Genomic DNA, 21,411 nt, shown 5'->3' with positions numbered 1-21,411 from the left:
TGTTACTTCCTCAGAAAACTCAATCGAGTTTGTGAGACATGACTACAACATATTTCCAAAAATAAGCAATAATTAACCTTCCCAGTAAGATCGGTGAGCCAAGTCTGAGTCATAATGGCCAAGCGCCAACAGGGGCTGACTACCAGCGTTGAGGTCTCTGGGTTTCATCTTTGGGTCTTCAAGCTCAGGATTCATGCTATTGACCAGACCAGGCCCCCTCAAAAATGTTTTAAGAAGGTAGAATAGAATAGAATGCCAGGTGCACTTGAATGATTGCAGTGAAAAGATTGTGATGTCGCCTCTTGTCGCCATCTTAGGTATAAAGTACTTAGGTACAGATGCTTCAACTGTTGTTATAGAGTTAAAGAAATACAGGTTAGCAAGGGAGCAGAGTTTAAAAAGTCAAGAATGATAAAAGAAAGTAGCCTCGATCCTAACATTTTCTTATTTTAAAGGCAAACTTGAAGAGTCTCCACTATTCGACGCTGAGCAAAACACAAACAACCAAAAGAAATAGGAATTTAGAATAACTTAGTTCTGTTGGAAATTGCATGGAATAATGGATATAATAACTATTGCCAATTAACTGTAGTAACATCCCATTACCATACCCCTTGGCAAAAGGAAAATTCAGATACCAATTCTCACATGCAGTTCTCCAATCTAGGAAGAAAAAACATCAAGAGAAAACTCAGAGAGAGTAGTAGCCAAGAGATATTCACTTAAGTTCCCAACTCTCTTAAGACTGCAATATCTTCTGCTTAAAGCTAAAACTAAACACAACTAGAAAGCCTGGTATGAGAGAACTGACCATATCCAGGCTGCTTCCATTGTTCCAACTTCAAAAAGAACCCCAAGGCATCACAAGTTGTTTACTTTCTGAGAGACAGTTCATTATCTCTGCCTTATAACCTCCATTTTAAAAAAAACAGGACCAAATAACCTCTTGAAAGCCATAGCATTGTCACTGTTCTTTTTTTCTTCTTGAGATGATTGTTTCTGGGTTGTTGCTCCAGCATTTTGTTCACCTGAAGGTGGTGTGTGTCTTGGTTCCTGCATTCCTGCATGTAGCAAGCCACCAACTCCTATCATTTCAATAGTTGCAATTTCATTATTCCAGTTGGTCAGGTTGTCTCGTGATGTTCATTTCATTAGACAACATCTCGTTCCCTCAGTTAATTATGTTATCGCCTGACATTGAGCCTGCAATTTGCTATGCCCATATTTAGTTAGAGCCACTCCACTCCTCAGAGTTGGCCACTTTTACCAGCATGCAATTCTGGCTGCAAGGAAGGATGTAAATGTGTTGGAGGCAGTTCAGATAATGCCTAGAATGAAGTATGGGTTGTGGGCAGTTTTCTTATTAACAAAGGAATGCAAGGCAGAGCAAGGCTCAAATTTGATGTTGCAAATATTCAAAGAAATATTGACTAGTTTGTGAATAAAAAAAAATTGACATTTTCTGCTTTTCATTCACAATCTCAAGGTGCACTAGAAAGACTCCTAAAACTTTGAAGATCATGTTTAGAATGTATTGCCAAGGATTTCCTAATGATTAAGATAAGGGGATCTTTATTACTATTTTTCATTCGGAATACACTGAATGAGTTCACAGGATTGAGTTTATTTCACTTATATGTGGACATTAGGTAAGAGTGTCACTGAAAGAAAACAATTATACACCATAGGTCAGAAATACTTCAAACCTATTTTTGATTTTCAGACAAGATTTGCTCAAATGATGTGATTTGGCTAAAACCATTTGGAAAGTACTCAACAATTAAAGCTCAAGAAGATGAAAAAGACCAAATTCAAATTTTTGCTACTGGAGACTAGGTGTTAGTGCTGTTATTTGTCTCTAGGAAACCATTCAATGCAAAGTCCGCTGGACCTTGTCACATTAAAAATAAAATCAATCGTGAATTATGTTAGTGAATAGGCCAGACAAGAGAAAGAACCAATAAGTGTGTCACATTCAAAAGATATTATGACAGGGATGATCGTTAGACGAGAACTGTACCAACAATACTGAAAGATACATGGAGTGAAAAAGAAATATCAGAGCAATTAGAGAATGAATCAGAAATTAAAAATTCAAAGTTTATCCTCCCAACAATTAGACTGGAAAACACAAAGGTCTGAAGAGCTTGGATAATATTATACTTCATCGTCCAGAAGACTATTAAGGTGGCTTACCAAGGCTATCAGATTCTCATGACAAGGATTCAAAACCACAACTAAATTAAACCCTATATAGGATGAGAAACGGCATGTTTTCTGGTATTTGAATACTGTAATGCGATGTTGTTTGGATTAATGGGGTTTTACTTTGTACTCAGAGTTTCATAATCTTTAGATGAGTGTTATATGTGCAAATAGTTTGATTTATTCTATTGTATTTTACTTTTATTTCTTTTGCACAATACATTTTTGTTTTACTGTTAAAACCAAATCTGCAACATTGCATGCGTGTTTCAGTGAAGAGACCACCTTGTTAAAAACAAACAAAATGTTTTATCAAGCCAGATTTCAGTCTTGTACCTGACTTGTTCTATAGTAACAGGACAGAGATAGATTCTGGTTCGGGAAGAGGATGACAGGTTTTTAGGAGTAGGCGAGAATGGACATTTGAGGTTCCAATCAGATCAGCTGTAAAACATTTTGCTCGCCCCCTACCCTTACTTTACGGGTCTGGCCTTTCTTGCTCTTTTTATTGCCCGTTTTTTGGGAAACCAAGACATCATGGGTTAACAACAGAAATCCTGTTAAACTGAAGGCATGCAGCCTCCTTCAAACATTGTGATGACTGATCCACCTCCTCAGAGCACACTGTATCGCTTATGCCACACTGATATAAATTAGCAAGTTTGAAGCAGGTCATGTTCCTGTTTCTACTCCATTAACTTTTTAAACTTCCTATCTGAACCAAATCCACCTTTTGGCAGTTAACTCTCCATGTTTATTGACTTAGAAGTACTTGCTTAAGTTTGTTAGAAATATACTTCAAACTATTAACATCAAATACTTTCGTTGGAACATCATCTGACAAAGATGACTACTGCGTTAATTCCATAAATTAGAATTGTCAATGCAATGAGTTAGCGTTTATGTTTTTTTGCTACCAGAACTCTCTGCTGGAAATTGGTAAAAGCAGAAGAGTTACAATGGGGATAACTCTTGCATGGCTGAGAAGTCACTTAAGTTTACTTCTCATCTAACTTTAAGCAAAAATATGGATTCATACTAAAATATTAGTTGAATGTAATACATCTTGATGTCAGCTCTGACATGATGCAGAGGTGCGGGATTTTAGACTGACGTGGACAAAGTCAGAAGTCACATAACACCAGGTTATAGTCCAACAGGTATTTTTGAAACCACAAGCTTTCAGAGCGCTGCTCCTTCATCTGGTGATTTCACCTGACGAAGGAGCAGCGCTCTGAAAGCTTGTGATTTCAAATAAAACTATTGGACTATAACCTGGTGCCATGAAACTTCAGACTCAGTTGGGATAGATACTTTGTTTTAGGTATATCATAAGTAGTTAATTGTGCTGGATCATACGCCTGCTCAGGTTAAACATCTGAGATGCAGAAGCAGGAAATTAGAAGAATATAATAGATTTGCCGATTACTTAAAATACACCTGAACAGAAGGAAAGATCCTCCATGAGAACTTGGAACTCCTGCTAAACCGCATTTATTTTGAACGTTTAATTTTGAGGTTTGCAGGTGAAGTGAAAATGCAAAATGTAGTAGATAATGAGCAAGTCAATAGTTCAAAATGTGAGGTTATGCAATCTGGTAGGATAAAATAGAAGAGCTGAATATTATTTTAATGAAGAAAGATTGCAGAAAGCTAGAGAGGAGAGAGATTTGGGAGTCTTCGTCCATGAATCACAGCAATCAAGTTCACCAGGTAATACAGCAGGCAAATGGAATGTTAGCTTTTATTTTGAATTTATTTCTTATATTTAGAATATAAAGTCACGAGGTTTTGGAATACTACGAAAAGTTTTAAACCCCTTATCTAAGGAAAGTTATACTGGCATTGGAGGCAGTTGAAAGAAGGTTCACTCGGCAGATACCAGGTATGGAGGGACTGCCTTTTGAGGAGAAGTTGAGCAGATTGGGCCTGTACTTATTTGATGGCAGGTAATAATAGAATTGGGCTGTGCTCCTAATGCATTTGTATAATTTTACTGTCTCAAATGCAGCTTAAAAGTGAGGAAAAATACAAAAAGATTTCACTACGTTTGCAATGTATTCCAATTTTCTTTGAGCAATCAAAGCTAGCTACAGATGGATTATAAATTCACTGCTTTCCATCTCTAACTGATGCTATTTTGTCCCTCTCCTATGGCAAACCTATAAACATCAATGAGAACTGTATTTACATTTTAATCCACAATCCTTCTTCAATCAGTACAAAACATCTTTGACTTCTTTTTTAAACCATTTAACTGGATTACTGAAATCCAGCTCAGCCCTCAGTAACCTTTCATCCAAAATCTTGTCTTTAAAAAAATCAATTTTTAAATGTCTTTCTGAATACTAAATAAACTGTTGCTCTGTTGTCAAAGACGTACTAAATGTGATTCTGAAACACACGCACAGAAAAATCCCATATGCAACTTGCAAGTTGTGGGGATGTCGGAGTATCTTAAGATACTACAGTTTTTTCAGTGACCCTAAACTAAACAGATGGACTCTGCACATGTGCCTGAGTGTATGGACAGCTGGCAACAATGAAAATAATATTTAAAAATCACACAACACCAGGTTATAATCCAACAAGTTTATTTGGAAGCACTAGCTTTCGGAGCGCTGCTCCTCTGTCAGGTGGTTGTGCAGTATAAGATCATAGGACACAGAATTTATAGCAAAAGTTTATGGTGTGATGTAACGGAAATTATATATTGAAAAAGACCTGGATTGTTTGTTCAGTCTGTCATCTTTTAGAATGGGCACGTCAGTTTCAGTTCTTTCATATGTAAATTCCAGAACTTTTAAGAAAGTTCTGTTACATCACATTGTAAACGTTTGCTATAAATTCTGTGCCCTACGATCTTATACTCCACAACCACCTGATGAAGAAGCAATGCTCACAAAGCTAGTGTGCTTCCAAATAAACCTGTTGGACTATAACCTGACATTGTGTGATTTTTAATTTTGTACACCCAAATCCAACACCGGCACTTCCAAATCGGAATTAATAGAGATGGGTGGTAATGCCTATCATTCTGTACAAGCTAGCAAATGAAGACACAGGAACAGAAAATAATGGACCAAGGAAAGAAGCAAATGAAATTGTTTTAAAGTGCATCAACATAATGAAAATTTGTAAAGAAGAACATTCTTGAAAACTTTATACAGCTATGTCCATTTCAAGACCTGACTTGTGGTACTTACAAGGAATACTATCACCTTGACTGACTCAAGCTTCAAACAAAAATCCACAATGACACAATCAATAGGAGAATGACCCAATCCATGGGACAATGGTGTCATATAAGAGGGAATTTGTCTGGCTAAAAATGATTATACTGAAGTTTGCAAAATTTCAGACCAATTCAGTAGGCATCAGGTTCACCTCTTGTCATAAAATTGTTGGATTAACTCTCACTACACAACTTGAATATATAATCCAGACTGACAATTCTGTGTGGAACTGAAGATGTGCAACATTATCGAAGGGGTCCATTTATTGCATTTTGGTAAAACAAATAAGGGCAGGATTTATACAGTTAAAAGTTGGGCCTTGGTAGTTTTGTAGAACAGAGACTCAGGGTTCAGGTACATAATTCTTTGAAGTTTGCATCACACGTAGACAGGACATCGTTGAAGTTGTACAGGATGTTTGTGAAGCCTCTTCTGGAGTACTGTATCCAGTCCTGGTCTCCTTGTTACAGGAAGAAAAATATTAAACTGAAGAGGGTTCAGAAAATATTTACCAGGATGATGTCAGGAATGGAAGGTTTGAATTATAACAAGAGGCTGGACAAACTAGGACCTTTTTTTCTTCACTGGAGTGTAGGAGGTTAAGGGGTCACCTTATAGAGGTTTATAAGATTATGAGGGGTATAGATGAGGTGAATGGCAAGGGTCTTTTCCCTCAGGTAAGGAATTTTAAAACTGAAGGACATATTTTTGAGGCGAGAGAAGACAGATTTAAAACAGGCATGAGGGGCAATTTGTTTTTGCACAGAGTGGAATGAACTTCCAGAGGAAGTTGCAGATGTGGTTACAGTTATGACATTTAAAAAATATTTGGTTAAATACATGAGTAAGAAAAGTGCAAGAAGGTGGGACCTAGTTGAGTTTGGGATTACAGTAAGCATGGACCTATTGGACCGAGGTGTCTGTTTCTATGCTGTACGACTCTATGAGTCTTTGAGCATGATTCTATCTGGAGATGAGAAAGGAGTTCTATTAGATTAGATTAGATTACTTTACAGTGTGGAAACAGGCCCTTCGGCCCAACAAGTCCACACCGACCCGCCAAAGCGAAACCCACCCAAACCCCTACATTTACCCCTTACCTAACACTACGGGCAATTTAGCATGGCCAATTCACCTAACCTGCACATCTTTGTGACTGTGGGAGGAAACCGGAGCACCCGGAGGAAACCCACGCAGACACGGGGAGAACGTGCAAACTCCACACAGTCAGTCGCCTGAGGCGGGAATTGAACCTGGGTCTCCGGTGCTATGAGGTAGCAGTGCTAACCACTGTGCCACCATGGCAGGAATTAGTATCCTGAATTCCAGAGAGCAGATAAGAATGACTGCCCTTGACACAATGAACCGAGTGCTGTATCAAGGAGCCCCAGCAAAACTAAAATTCATTAAAATAAAAAGGGAAAACATAGCTGATTGGAATCTTAGCTTACACCTAAGATGGTTGTTGAAGATCAGTCATTTCAGAACCAGGACAGCACTGCAGGAGTTTCTCAGGGTAGTGTCCTAGGCCTAACCATCTTCAGCTGTTTCATCAATGACATTCCCTCCATCATGGGGTCAGAAATTCACTGATGATTACACAAGGTTCAGCGATATTTACAACACCACAGATACTGAAGCAGTCCATGTCCAAATGCAGCAAGGCCTAGACAAAATTGACTCTGGCTGACAAGCGACAAGTAATATTCACACTCCACAAGTAGCAGAAAATAACCATCTCCAAAAAGCACAAATCTCACCAGCATCTCTTGCCACTCAATGGAGTTGCCATCACTGAATCCCCTACTCTCAACATTCTAGGGGTTTACCATTGACCAGAAACTGAACTGAACAAGCTATGTAATTACTGTGGCTGCAACAGCAGTTCAGAGGCTGGGAATCTTGCAGCAAGTAACTCACATCTTGACTTCAAAGACTCATCTATTATCTATAAGGTACAATTCAGGAATGTGATGGAATACTCCCACTTGCTTCGCTGAGTGTAGCTTCAACACTCATGAAGCTTGACACCACCCAGGACAAAGTAAATTGCTTGACTGACACCACATCCACGAGTAATTCACTTTCTCCTCTACCAATACATCGTAGCAGCATTATCATTTGGGTATTAATTGCAAAAATTCATCAAAGCTTCTTGAACAGTACCATCCACACTTACAATCGCTACAATCTAGAATGAGACTGGCAACCAATACATGGGAACATTACCATCACCTGCAGTTTTTCTGCAAGCTACCCAGCATCCCAACTTAGAAATATATTGTTAATCCTTCACTGTTGCTGGATCAAAGTCCCAGAACTCTCTTCCTCATAGAATTGTAGGGCAACTGCTCCAAATGGGCTACAGTAGTTCAAGAAGACTGCTTACCCCACTACTGCAAGAGTGATTAGGAATGGGAAATAAACAGCTGGCCCAATCAGTGATACCCTCTTCCTCTCAAATGAGTAGAAAAAAAGCAATTAGTTAGCAGTACATACTCAGTCATAATAAGGCGCAAGCTCTTAAAATGAAAGCCCTGTTGCACTAGATTCATCACTGCAACATACTTAAGTTCTGCACTTCATGGCTGGGTTGAAATGTAAGTTCATTTAAAAGGATACATAATAATTTATTTGCATTTACAGTAAGGAAAATTTGAGTACATTTTATGTAAAGAATTATACAAATTATTTCTTGGTGTAAAAACGTTTGGAAACCAGTAAGACGGCACTCAGTAGTGCATGTACCTTTGCCATATTAATGCTTCATAACTGCAAAAGTGAGAAAATAAATATTTTAATTTAGAGCTCCCATCTCTCTACAGGCCTCGGGTCAATCCACATCCAACAATCTACAACTAGGTTCACATTTTGACAACTGTGACAAACTGCACCACAGCTGTTGAGACAACCCACAACATACTATAATAATTAACAACATTCCGAATAAGACAACCCACAAAATTGTACAAAACAAAATCAATTGACCGTACCTCCCAACTGTTAATGAATTGTTTAAAAAGGAATCCACAACTTCATCAAAAATTAATTACTTCTTCTTTTAGTCACATTCTATGTGGCAAGTTTTGTTGAAAGCTGACCATTACTTTTTGAGATGTATTAATTACAGACACACAGGCTAACAAATGGACAAAAATGTTACCTCCACTACTAAATCACACAAGGCATGTCTAAAATAGTCCTTCAGAATGTTAAATGTCTGATTCAGAATTTGTGTTGCTTACCTTGTTTTTAGAATATTCAGAAATTGTAAAATCTCTGAGAACTGTATCAACCTGAGCGCTCTTAAAAATCGTAAGCCTGTGAAAAGAAACAATAGGTTAACATCCACTTGTCGCTGTTCAGAGCACTTAACAACCTGTGATATTCAGAACCAGTGTAACCGTGAGCTCCTACATAGTGTACATAAAGAACTAAGGGGTAACTTTCTGCAAGAGGAATCTCATCCTCTGGAGTGCAGATTAGAATTTATGGTTTGCTGTGCATGTAAACAAAACATGGCCTGCAACTCAACAGATGCAGTGATTCTGTCGGAAAGCTTTCCCTTAGGTTTTAATTAATATAAGGATGCAACCTACTTCATATTTTCAAACTGCCAAGTCTTGCGAGCATCAGCACTGACAAAGAAAATGTGTTTGGAAACTGTGTGTTCTGAGTCGAGAGCGTGGTGCTGGAAAAGCACAGCAGGTCAGGCAGCATCTGAGGAGCAGGGGAATCGACGTTTCAGGCATAAGCTCTTCATCAGGGCTTATGCCTGAAATGTCAATCCTCCTGCTCCTCGGATACTGCCTGACCTACTGTGCTTTCACAGCACAACACTCTCGACTCTGATCTCCAGCATGTGCAGTCCTCACTTTCTCCTAACTGTGTGTTCTGGTCAATTTGGAACATATCATTGAAACAGAATGCTGTTTGTCATCAAATGGTGCTTTTGGCAATAGATTCCAACAACTCAAAGGGAAAGTGTGGAATCATCATACAAGACTTATAAATAAGTTATATTTAGTCAGGCATTCCATGAAATGCTTGTGGGAGAATTGACTTCCTTCACCAGGTTTGCTGCATACCTGTGTTTTCCATTGGGTGAATGACAATTTTCACTGCAAGTATAAATCAAATTTCATCAGCTACTTTAGACACTATTATAACAGGAAACCCATCTCTTCCTTTATCTACAAACAAGAATTTATTTCTACCTTGAGTTCTCTCCCAGAAGTGTTAACGGTACCCAAAGTTGGTTGGACCTGACTCAGTATAAATAGATTGCATGCTTATCCTGATAAATTTGCTTATTTATACACGACAGTGCAGTGAGACTGCTCCAACAACACTACTAAAAGTTTAACTGGAAATGATATGCATTAGGCAGTGCACAGAATGGGCCTTTTGTCACAACAGGTGTACATCACATTTATGTTCCACACAACCTCCTTTTACATTTCCCCAATTAATTCCACCAACATATTTTGCTAATCTTTTCCCTCTCAACTGTTTGTTTAATTTCCACATGAGTCAAATGTGGTTACTTTCATAGAACAAATCACCATGTGAAAATGAGCTCAATGGTTTCAATGGTGAGACTAGGTAATGGATAAACAGAGTAATTAGAGAATTGACTGTCAGTGTTCAAATTGTTTGTTATGTCAGGGCAGCGACGCAGTAGAAATTTGTGATTGAGTATTTGATGTGCTCAGCTGAAGAGACATGCAAGAGAAAAGCACAAAGAGACAAAATAAATAGAACACAAACCAAGTAACACATTTTATTAAAATCTTTGTTAAAAATATCATACAGGGGGGAGTTCAAGATGGCAGCGATCTGAATCGATCAGCCTTGCTGAGCTCTGCATCCAACCCAAGGTTTAATATGTTTTCGCCCCCCACCTTAATTTCTTTTGGAAAAGAAAATTGTTAAACGGTAAAACAACTGTTTAAATCCTTTTTCGAGCATGCGAGAATGACGAAGGGGAAGCAAATGGCCAAGTCTCAACATTTAGGACACTCGAAAATAGCAGGCAGGCCCGAGACTGCAACTGGGGAAGCAATTGCAGCTCCCTCCGCAGCTGTTAAAGAAATGCCTGCACAGCAGAACATCATGGAGGAACTTGGAGCGATCTGACAATTGATCCAGGAGCTGAGGGAAGAGACTCATAATCAACTGGAGCCATCTCAACCATGCTGCAAAAATATGAGGAGTTGGAAGGGCTTGGGAAGCGAGTTGAAGAGGTTGAGCAGCGGACCTCGGCTTCAGTGACTGAGGTCGAGTCCTCGGTGAGGCAGACCCACGCCATTGAGAAAAAGGTTCGGGTCCTGACTAAGTTGATGACCTGGAAAATAGAGGTAGGAGGAAAAATAGCCAGGTCGTTGGCCTGCCGGAGGGAGTAGAAGGTGGGGAGCCAGCAAGTTTTCTTTTGAAGACTGGTTGCCACAATTTCTTGGCTGGGATGCCGAGGCAGACCGGGTCAAGGTTGACAGAGCTCACTGGGTTGAGGTGCGCTGATCCGGTCAGAATCAATGCTACAGGAACAGGCAGAGAGTCATGGATACTTCCAGAAGGTTGGGGAGAGATCCGCAGGCCCTGATCTATCAGGGAACTAAGATAATGTTTTTCCAGGACTTTTCTGCGGCAGTGATCCATAAGAGGAAATGGTTTGATGAGGTTAAGAGAAGGTTAAAGGACCTCAGTATTCAATATTCGATGAGGTACCCAGCTGTGCTTCTTTTAATTACTTACAAGGACACTGTGAGGTCATTTCATTCCTTAGAGCAAGCCAAAAACTTCTTGGACACTTTAAAATAATGTAGGTGTATTTATGGACATGGACATAGTGTGTGGGTTTTTTTTTGGTCTTGTTTTTATTTCTTGTACTTTCACTCTTTTCCCAAAGAAGCTGTTGTTGGTGGGTTTTATTTTCTCTCCAAGCTGGAGTGGTATTGATACTTGTTGGGGGGGTGGGTAGAGTGCTCATTGTTTTTGTTATACCTTTGTGTTTACAAGGTCTGTTGTTTGCTTTCTCCCACTGCTTGGATTTGGGGTGCGGCTCAAGCTGGAAGGGGCGATGGAGGTGAGTGTGGGAAATGTAAGCTCCCTCTGTGGGCAGGCTTAGAGTCCCTCATTAAGTGCCTTTTGTGTTTTGAAGTTAGTTTTCTTTTGGTTTTTTTTGTAAATAGACTCTATGAGTCTCCTTTTGAGTAAGCTCAGTGTGTTGTAAAGCGAATTCTTCCTCTCGGCAGGTCAAAGGTGATTGTGAAGGATCATGGTTAGCAACATTCTTAAATGGCGCACTGGAATAATAGAGGGCTTCATTCACCAGTTAAAAGAAAAATGGTGTTGTCAAGCCTTAGAAAGGAGAGGGTGGATGTTGCCCTGTTACACAAGACTCATCTTAATGACGAGGTACATTTGAAGTTACAGCAGGATGGGTTTGATCGGGTGGTTTTCTCGACTTTTTGTACTAGGAGCACAGGAGTGGCAATACTCATCTGGAAAGGTTTCCCATTTAATTTAATAGATTGTGTTAAAGACGAGTACCGTCAGTTTGTTATTCTTAAGGCCCTTATAAATGGTGAGGAATATGGTATTTTGAATGCCTACTGTCCTCCGGCCCACCCTCTTAAATTTCTGATTGATGCACTAAGCTGGTGGCCTTGGCATTGCAGCCAAAGAGGGACCGCGGGGGGGGGGGGCTTGAATTGAATTATGAATCCTGTGCTGAATAGAATGTGCAAAGGCCCCCCCAAAGCTTTCTTCACAATCTAAGCAGTTGGGCAATCTTTGTGTGGAACTGGGGTTGGTGGACGTTTGGAGATGTTTACACCCTACAGGCAGAGATTTTACATTTTTTTCCAATCCTCATAAATGCCACACAATGATCGATTATTTCCTAACTCCCGTGGCTTTTGTAAATTTGGTGGTATCCTGTTCGATTGGGAATATTGCCATCTCTGATCATTCAACGGTGTATTTAATGGTTAAGATTCAGGATGATGCAATGGGCTCACGGTACTAGCGAATAGATCCTTTCATCCTCAAGGACAGCAAGTTTGTAGAATACTTCTCAAGGGAATTTGAAGCTTTTTTGGCCATCAACTCAGGTACAGCTAGTAATCTGTCCATTGTTTGGGAGACTTCCAAGGTCTATGCTAGAGGGATATTTATCTCATACTCTGCCAACCAAAAGCGACAGAAGGGAGAGCAGCAACATCTGCTTGAGGCAGGACTGAAGGCAGCTGAGACAGCATATTACAGTAGATCGCCAGTGACTAAGCTGCAGCAGATCACAGCTCTCCGACCACCTTAAACTCCATGCTAAAGCATACAGCAAGGAAGGAACTTTCCTTTGCGAAGCGGGGACTGTTTGAGCATGGTAATAGGCTAAGTAAATACTTAGCATATTTAGTCAGGAAGAAGAATGACTCTCAATCTATTGTTTCTATTAAGGAAGGAAATGGGACTCTAACTTGTAATGCTAAAAAGATCAATGGGGCATTTTGGAGGTTCTATTCTGAACTGTATAAGTCTGAATATTATGAGGATAGATGGGATAAAATGGAGACTTTTTTTTAGGAACTTGGATCTTCCGGGGGGTGTCTGCTGAGCAGGCATCTCTCCTTAGTGCTCCATTAACAGCACAAGCGATATAGGAGGCAATGAGACAACTTCTAAGTGGAAAGGTGCCTGGCCCTGAGGGCTTGCCCAGTGAGTTTTGTAAGGAATTTGTAAAAATACTGTCAGGACCGATGCTCGACGTGTACAACTATTCATATAGTCGTGATTGCCTCCAGCCATCCTTGAGAGAGGCGAATACCTCTCTTATCCTCAAGAAAGGGAAGGTGCCAGAAGACCATGCTTCTTACAGACCCATCTCGCTTTTAAATTCTGATTTTAAAATTTTATCGAAGACTCTGGCATTGAGATTGGAAAGGGTGTTGCCCTCTATTGTTAAGGAGGATCAGATGGGCTTTATAAAGGATCGCTGATCATCCAATAATGTTGGGAGACTGCTTAACATGATTAAAGTGTGCCAGCAATGGTCAGTTCAAGGGTTGATGGTTTCCTTGGACATAGAAAAGATATTTGACCGGGTGGAATGGCCACATCCCTTTTATACCCTAGAGCGGTTTGGCCTGGGTGAAGTGTTTACTAGATGAGGAAGGATCCTTTACAGTAATCCTCTGGCAGTGGTTCTCACCAATGCTATAAGGTCTGATAATTTTAACATTGGTAGGGGCAGTCGGCAAGGCTGTCCCCTCTCACCTTTACTCTTCACATTGGTGATTGACCTGCTGGCAGAGGCCATTCATGGGGACCTTAATATAGCTGCCCTAAAGGTAGGGTCAAAGGAGCATAAGATCACATTATACACGGATGATGTTTTCATCTTTCTTTTGAACCCAGCAATTTCGGTGCCCCAATTGATACAGTGTATTAATTCAATTGGCTTTTTCTCAGGTTACAGGATCAATTTTTCAAAATCAGAGGCTATGCCTATAGGGGATCTTAGGGGAATACCGGGAGTTGAAGGTGAGTTCCCCTTTAAGTGGGCACAGGGAGGCTTTCTTTATTTGGGCCTCTCTGTTACCCCTAGTTTTGATCAGTTATTCAAGGCTAATTTTGTTCATTTGTTTGACAAGACTAAACAAGACCTTCCAATATCATGGCTAGGTCGAGTTGGTCTTATTAAAATCAATGTTCTTCCTCACTTGTCATACCTCTGCAGATGCTTCTCTTGCTTTATCATAGACAAATGTTTCAGAAATTAAATGGTTGGTTTAGTTTTTTTATTTGGCGCCATAAGCGGCTTCTTATCAAGCTTACAAAATTGCAAATCCCATGGGTTGGGAGGAGTGGATTTCCCAGACGTCAGAAGATATCAATTGAGCTCCCTTTTATCTTTTGAGAGTGATTGGGCCTGTGAAGACTCAGCGTTGATATGGTTGGACATTGAAGCCTCCCAGGCAGAGTGTCCTCTTATTAACCTATTGCTTCTGGACAAAATGAGGATAGTTGCTGAACATTGCCGCAATTCCATAGTTATTAATACTATCAAAGTGTGGAGGGCAACAAGACAGATGGAGGGTAATATGTCTAAAACACCTTTCCATTCTCCCATAGTTGGTATGCCAGGTTTCCAGCAATGGACAATGGATCCCAGGTTTAAGTCCTGGGCGGATAGGGGATTCTCTTGTTTGGGTGACCTTTTTGAAGATGAAACTTTTATGTTATTGTTGAGCAGGGACCTCCTCCGTTTTTTTCAAATCAGAGATTTTATCTGAAAAGAGACTCTGCTTCTGACTGAGGGTAATCGATCTGATACAGAGAACAGGGTGCTTCAGACTAAGAGCACTCTTTCAGTGAGTACTCTCTATCGTTTGCTGGGAGGAGGTTCCTCAGGTGACATCGAGCAATTATGGGAAGTCTGGGAGGGAGAGTTAGGGTGGAGATTACTCCAGAAATTCAGGAGGACTTCTAAGAAAGTGTGAAGAAGATTTCAATATGGAAAAGGACTCATGCTATTTAAGACTCTTCATAGGGCTCATCTGGACCAAGATCATCTTGCAAAATTTAAGCAGGGTGCTTCTTCAGTGTGTCCCAAATGTAAAATAAATGCAGGTACCTTCACTCATTGTTGGTGGTCTTGCCACAGACTCCGTACATACTGGAACGCTGTGGCAGGAGTAATAGAGGGTCCTGGGGGACCGAAGTCAAGGTGGACCCGGTTTCTATTCCCCTGGGTTTGCCGAATTTATCTCCTTTAGATGTACATGGGAGAAAGCTTGTTCAGCGCCCTCACTTTTTGTGAGAGGAAGAACATTCTGATGTGCTAGGTGTCTGAGAAGCCCCCAAGTCTGTCAGGAGTGAATTATGAAACATATTCCTTTGGACTTTCTCACAAATATGCTGCACCAGAAAATCGACAATTTTTTTGATAAATTGTTGAAAATGTGTTGCTGGAAAAGCGCAGCAGGTCAGGCAGCATCCAAGGAACAGGAGAATCGACGTTTCATGCATAAGCCCTTCTTCAGGAATGAGGAGCATTCTCATTCCTCATTCCATCCTCCTCATTGTAGAGCTGAGGTTGTCTTAAGCCGAGAAGCATTATTTATTTACTTATTGATGTGTAATGAGTGCAGTTGTGAGTTTGTAGAGTAGTATAGTAGTTGGTTTATTGTTGTTGTTTTTATTGTTATAATGTTATATTTTCATATTTTTGTAATTTTATAATTTTGTAAAGAAAAATTTTTTCAAAATAATTTTTTTTTAAAAAACCACACAGATGTTCTTTAGAATTTTAAAACAGGTCAATGTAATAAAATGTATAATCATTTTTGATGGAGCTCATGTATTTATGAAGCTTTATTTCCAATCTATTTTATCATTCAACTCACTCCTTGTCCAGTTTTTGTTTCAGGAATGTTACCTGGCATTAATCTTGGATCAGAGTTACAGAGTCCATCGTATTAGTTCTTTGATAGAGTTAAGGACTGTTTATAAACAAAGGCTAAAAAGGCTTGGACTCTCCTCATTGTGGTTTACAAGAATGAGAGGTCCCTCATTGAAAGGCACTGGATTCTTAAGGGGCTTGACAAGGTAAATGCTGTGAGGATGCTTCCCCTCATGAGAGAGTCTAGGACCAGAGGGCATAGCCTCAGAATAAAGGGGTACCAATTTAAGACAAGGAGGAGATGAGGAGGAATTCCTTCCTTTAGAATGGCTTTGGAACTCCTTACCACAGAGGGCTGTGGATACAGAGACCTTGCGTACATTTAAAATTGAGATACACAGATTATGGATGAATAGGGGAATCAAGGGTTATAGTTAAGGGCAAGAATATGGATAAGAGAAATGTCTGATCAGCCATGATCCTATTGAATGGCAGAACAGGTTTGAGAAGCACACTTGGTACCCTGCTCCTCTTTCCTACAGTCTTATAGTCTTATGCAATTAGTTCTATTTGCCCTGTAATCCTGCAAATACTGTCCTTGCCAATTCCCTTTCAAAATGTACTGTTGAATATGCATCCACCGTCCTTTCAGATCATAATGTGGTGCGTAAATCCATGTCCTGTGGTTACCAACTCTGCTGCCCATTGGTGCAGATTCTTCCTACATAATCGTAATGTAACCTCACAGTTTTAGATTAGATTAGATTAGATTAGATTACTTACAGTGTGGAAACAGGCCCTTTGGCCCAACAAGTCCACACCGCCCCGCCAAAGCGCAACCCACCCATACCCCTACATTTACCCCTTACCTAACACTACGGGCAATTTAGCATGGCCAATTCACCTGACTTGCACATCTTTGGACTGTGGGAGGAAACCGGAGCACCCGGAGGAAACCTTTTGCGCACTGGTCAGAGGATGCAACTAAAACGTCATCAAGTTATAGAATCATAGAGTACAGAAACAGACCCTTCAGCCCAACCCGTCTGTGCCGACCAGATATCCCAATCTGACCTATTCCTATTTGCCAGAATTTGGCCTATATTGCTCTAAACCCTTCCTATTCATATACCCATCCAGGTGGGCACATCTCGCACCAGTCCTGTACAAAGTTTAGTATCTAAAACTTGCATAGAATGGAGATGTCCATTGAACCATAAATATAGTTGGACATCATGATTTAAATTGGATACCTTGAGGCATTCTGTCAAACTTTAAAGTGCAGGCTGCTAGTGAGAAAATAAGTTAGATTTTCAAACAGCTACAACTGAAACTTATAGTGAAGGACCAAAATTAAACCAAAAGATGAATAATAACTGCATTGAAAGAGAAGTTTCACTTAAAGAGTGAGCAAATCCAGAATTTGCATCAAATTTATAGCTCACTATTTAAATTCACTTTTGATAAATTGTCCCTAAGAAATGCAGTGGCCTGAATATTTTGCTTGAGATTTTAAATGTGCAAACCTGAAGGTATGTTAAGTTTGTGCTCTGGTGAAAGGAGACAGATATTGCACAGTAAATGACAACATAAAGAATGCTAAAGCTTGGAACATCAATGGCATTTCTGATCTAAGACATGAAATCATAATATGTAGGTTACTATTATTTTAAAATATTATGTGTATGTGCCTATTACTCCAATTCTGTTCTGGACTAGTGTTTCAATTTGGAAGCATGTATTTGTTATATAGGGTTCACACAACATGCATTCAGAAAGTAACATGGAAAGCTACAACAGCAGTAAAACCAGAGGGAGCTATAAACGGATCGTCAAAACAAAATTAAAATAATTGGAAACCCCTGTAATTTCGAAGTTGCCCAGAGCTGGAAATATTAGAAAGAATGAAATAGCTCTGCTTTAAATGTCAGCTTTAAAAAAAAACTGAACTGAGTGCGAGGCAGAGCCAGATGTGGAACAATCTTTTGAAGGTATAACTACAATATCTTGGGGTCAGAAGAATCTTACCCCAGTAATACACGACGCGATAGCAAGAAGCCAGAGAGTTTTGGAAGCTATCTTGTTCCTCTTTCTCCATATTATGACTGTGAGCAGCTCTGACACGGTATCCATTCTGGAAGAGGTCACCCAGTGATTTCTTACGTCTCCTGGTGCTCCGTAAAGTCTCAGTCTGAGTAGATCCATTTGGAGCACGATAGACTAAAATTTTACTTGGAATCATGACTCTTGATATTTCAGTTGGTTCCAAGGAGATTCAGTATATCTTGTCCGAGCATCTCTTGCAGATTCCCCAACATTTCAAAGTGAGCACACAGTTTTTGAAGTTTGCAGTCCATTGCTAATTCCCTTTTTTTGTGTTTTCAAATCTGTTTCTTCCACTGCTCATTACTACGATATGTCCACTTCCACTAAAACTGATCAACAAAACAGTGCTCCTAAAGATGAAGGAACTTGCATTTCTAAAATGTCTTTCTTAACCTAAAGTGCATTAGAGCTAACAAGCGCTTGCAATGTAGTCACGCTGACACTGTAGTCATGTCCCTCCTGGGACTTGTGATGCTTTCATTGCTAGGTTACAGAAAGCCTAATCCTCACACTCTGCACCGATTGAGATGAGGATCTGGAGAACGCACTTGTTCATCCACTACACACAGAGACAGCCAGCAGCGCTCAGTGGAGAAACAAACAGAACAAACGCAGGACAATGAGAAACAGGGACCTCCCACAGCTGCTGCTATGATCCTCAATGAGCAAAGCTTAGAAAACCATTTCCATCAGGATATTACAACATAATCTCCTTTTTGATTCAACCAGAGAATCACCTTTGACTGTAAAGAACAGACCGGCTGCTTTTCCAACGTGCTATTCCCATCTACAGCTGGAGACTCATATAAATTTTCGACTTGTTACTCTACACTGTTCACACCACGTCCTTAGCAGATGCTTAAAGGTTTATTTTTGTGCGTACCTACAGCGATGTGAGTGTTAAAAGTCCTACTTGCACTGAACTGTGTAAGAAAGGAATAGTTCTTGAATCATTCAATTCTTCAGGGATTTAGAACAATCTAAATGAAAGAAAATAATCCTATCTATCTTAATACAAACGCCATAGACGTGATGCTGTGCTTTAGTTCCTTGGACACTTCCCTAAAGGCATGTAGCAGTAAGCAGATAATACAAGTCTATTTCCAAAACATTCCTGCAATCATCAGATTTAATTTGCAGAATGACACAATACTTGTATAATTACAAATCCGATACCACTTCAAAAATTAATGAATCTATTTTAGTCTTCAAAATCAAAAGTAATTCAATGCAACTATGAATGATCTCAGACTGTTTCTTTCAGATATGGTTCTGGACAATATTAATTCCAAACGTTCCTTCATAAAACAGACAACCTGAGTACAAGTGAAAAAGCTGTCAATGAATAAAGGAGAAATGGAAGGAAAGAAGTGAGCAATAGGAAAAAAGGAGGAACCTGGTACTAATAGTGAGTGAATGCATTGCTTATTTATTGACTGGAATCTCAATTACATTGATTTTGGAACCAATGTTGCTAGTGAAAGGTGATAAGGAACTGTTCACTGGTACAAACACGTAGATTTTTAATAAATCACTTTTTGAACCTTCTCCAAAAAAATTCTCCACATGGTTCATTCACTAGTGGTGTGAAAGAACTGCAATTAGCCAATACTGGCTATAACTTCAATTCTTCTGTGAGTCAAAACTCTCTTTAAAACATATCCAAATGTTTAAAATCAAAGTAATGTACAGTTTTACAAGCTTAATCACGATTTATTTATATTGAGTTGGCAATTTAGCAAGCTGGGTGGCAAAGGTCATGGAGTGAAAGAGCTTCAGATTTTATGGTTGCTAAATCTCCAAGCTCGTCCTGGAGTCTTTGAGTATTATTTCACCACATGCCCAAAAGACAGATGTGCAGAAGTAGGCCATTTAGCCCATCCAGTCTGCTCCACCTTTCAGTGAGATCATACCTGATCTGATAATCCTCAACTTTATTTCCCTGCTTTTTCCTCATAACCCTGATTCCCTTACTGATTAAAAACCTGTCTATCTCAGTCTTCCATATACTTAGTGACCCAGTCTCAACAGCCGTCTGTGGTAAAGAATTCCACAAATTCCACTCAAAGGAAATTCTTCATCCGTCTCTTAAACATGCTACCCTTATTCTGAGGTTGTGTCTCTATTCCTACACTCTCCCAACAAGGGGAAACAAACTATCTGCATCTATCTTGTCAAATCCACTAAGAACTCAATATGGTTGGGCCCAGAGCAAAGTGGGCTGGAGACATGGAGTGGAGCGGCTGGGGGCTGCAGCAGAGTGGAGACAATTGTTGGATTGGGGACCGGTGTGGGCGGTCCGCAGTTTGTGAGGCCAGTCAGACCACGTGTGGAAGCCCTTGCGCTGATCTGTTGTAATGTTTATCTGACTGTAATGTTATCCTTTATGTCTTATATTCTAACTTATACTATGAAACACTAAGGTAATATAACTTTTTTCTTCTTTATTTCTCTATTTTTGTATCTAAGATTTCTCTATTTTTGTACCTAAGGTGGCGCTATGAGCAGCAACATTGTAAACTTTTCACTGTCCAGGGTGTTCTCATATAACATGACGGTTGCGTTCATCTGCAATCTCATGCTATAGAAAACGTGCTAAACAAAATGTTTGACCCGTTCTGGACAAAATTCATGTTATCCAAACAACGTTCACAATTCATCAATTGCATTATAGCCAAATCATGTAGAAGAAACGTGGGTTAATCAAGAACAACCTGTACTTCTGTACTTGAGTACATGTGACAATAAACCTAATTCGATTCTGTTCTGTCTATTCAATAAGGTCGTGTCTCATTCTTCGATATTCCAATGAGTATAGACCCAATCTATTCAAACTCTCCTCATAGTTTACTGATCCTTATCTGGAAAATCTCCAACGTCACGATAACTTTACTTAAATAAAGGACCTACAACATTCCAGCTGTGATCTGACTAATGCCTTGTATAGTTTTGGCAAAAGCTGTCTTTGGAGCAACATAGATCAAAATAAAACCTGGGACATTAAAGAAGTTTTTTTTTCAGTTTGCTGTCATGATTAGTTATAAAAATATTTGAGATGGGTAAAAACATATTCGATCAGACACAGCAGATTTGGTAGGGGGAGCATGAATGAAAGCAGATTTGGACCTGAGAACACATGTATGACATAGTTTGGATGAGTTGCAGTGCAGGTAGCATTTTTGAGCACTGTTTGAGTCATAAAACAAGTCATGAGTGGTGCCTTTGGTTGAGAAGGCATTTTATCTTTAAATAAGCAATTAGGAACAATTTAGAATGATTTAAAATTGAAAATCAATTGGTATATCAGTATCTTTGATCCACTGGGGGGAACTTTTAATACCCAAGAAAGGGCCAGTTGGATCAGGTGGGATGTTCAAACAATAATCTCAAATGCAAATCCAACTTGCCTCAAACTTGCCCACTTTTGATTTTTAATAAACAGGTCAAAAGGGCAGGTAA

The 21,411-nt window shown here is 39.6% G+C and overlaps 1 protein-coding gene across 16 annotated transcripts in view; it reads right to left on the bottom strand.

The window, feature by feature from the left end:
- The window catches only part of LOC122541861 (calcium-activated potassium channel subunit alpha-1), an 847,529-nt gene that overhangs the window by 283,470 nt on the left and 542,648 nt on the right, over positions 1-21,411 (bottom strand). For all 16 annotated transcript variants that reach the window (XM_087982321.1, XM_087982311.1, XM_087982314.1 and 13 more), the window contains exon 6: positions 8,687-8,762. In XM_087982321.1, coding sequence (XP_087838447.1) covers positions 8,687-8,762 — 76 coding nt within the window. The remainder of the gene's footprint in view (positions 1-8,686; positions 8,763-21,411) is intronic.

The sequence above is a fragment of the Chiloscyllium plagiosum genome, unplaced genomic scaffold (genome assembly GCF_037043375.1).
Source record: "Chiloscyllium plagiosum isolate Xiang-an unplaced genomic scaffold, Cpla_swu_hap1 HiC_scaffold_43, whole genome shotgun sequence".
In the NCBI taxonomy this organism is placed as follows: Eukaryota; Metazoa; Chordata; class Chondrichthyes; order Orectolobiformes; family Hemiscylliidae; genus Chiloscyllium; species Chiloscyllium plagiosum.
The sequence above is the reverse complement of the archived record's forward strand: the minus strand, read 5'-3'. Positions and strand labels throughout refer to the sequence as shown.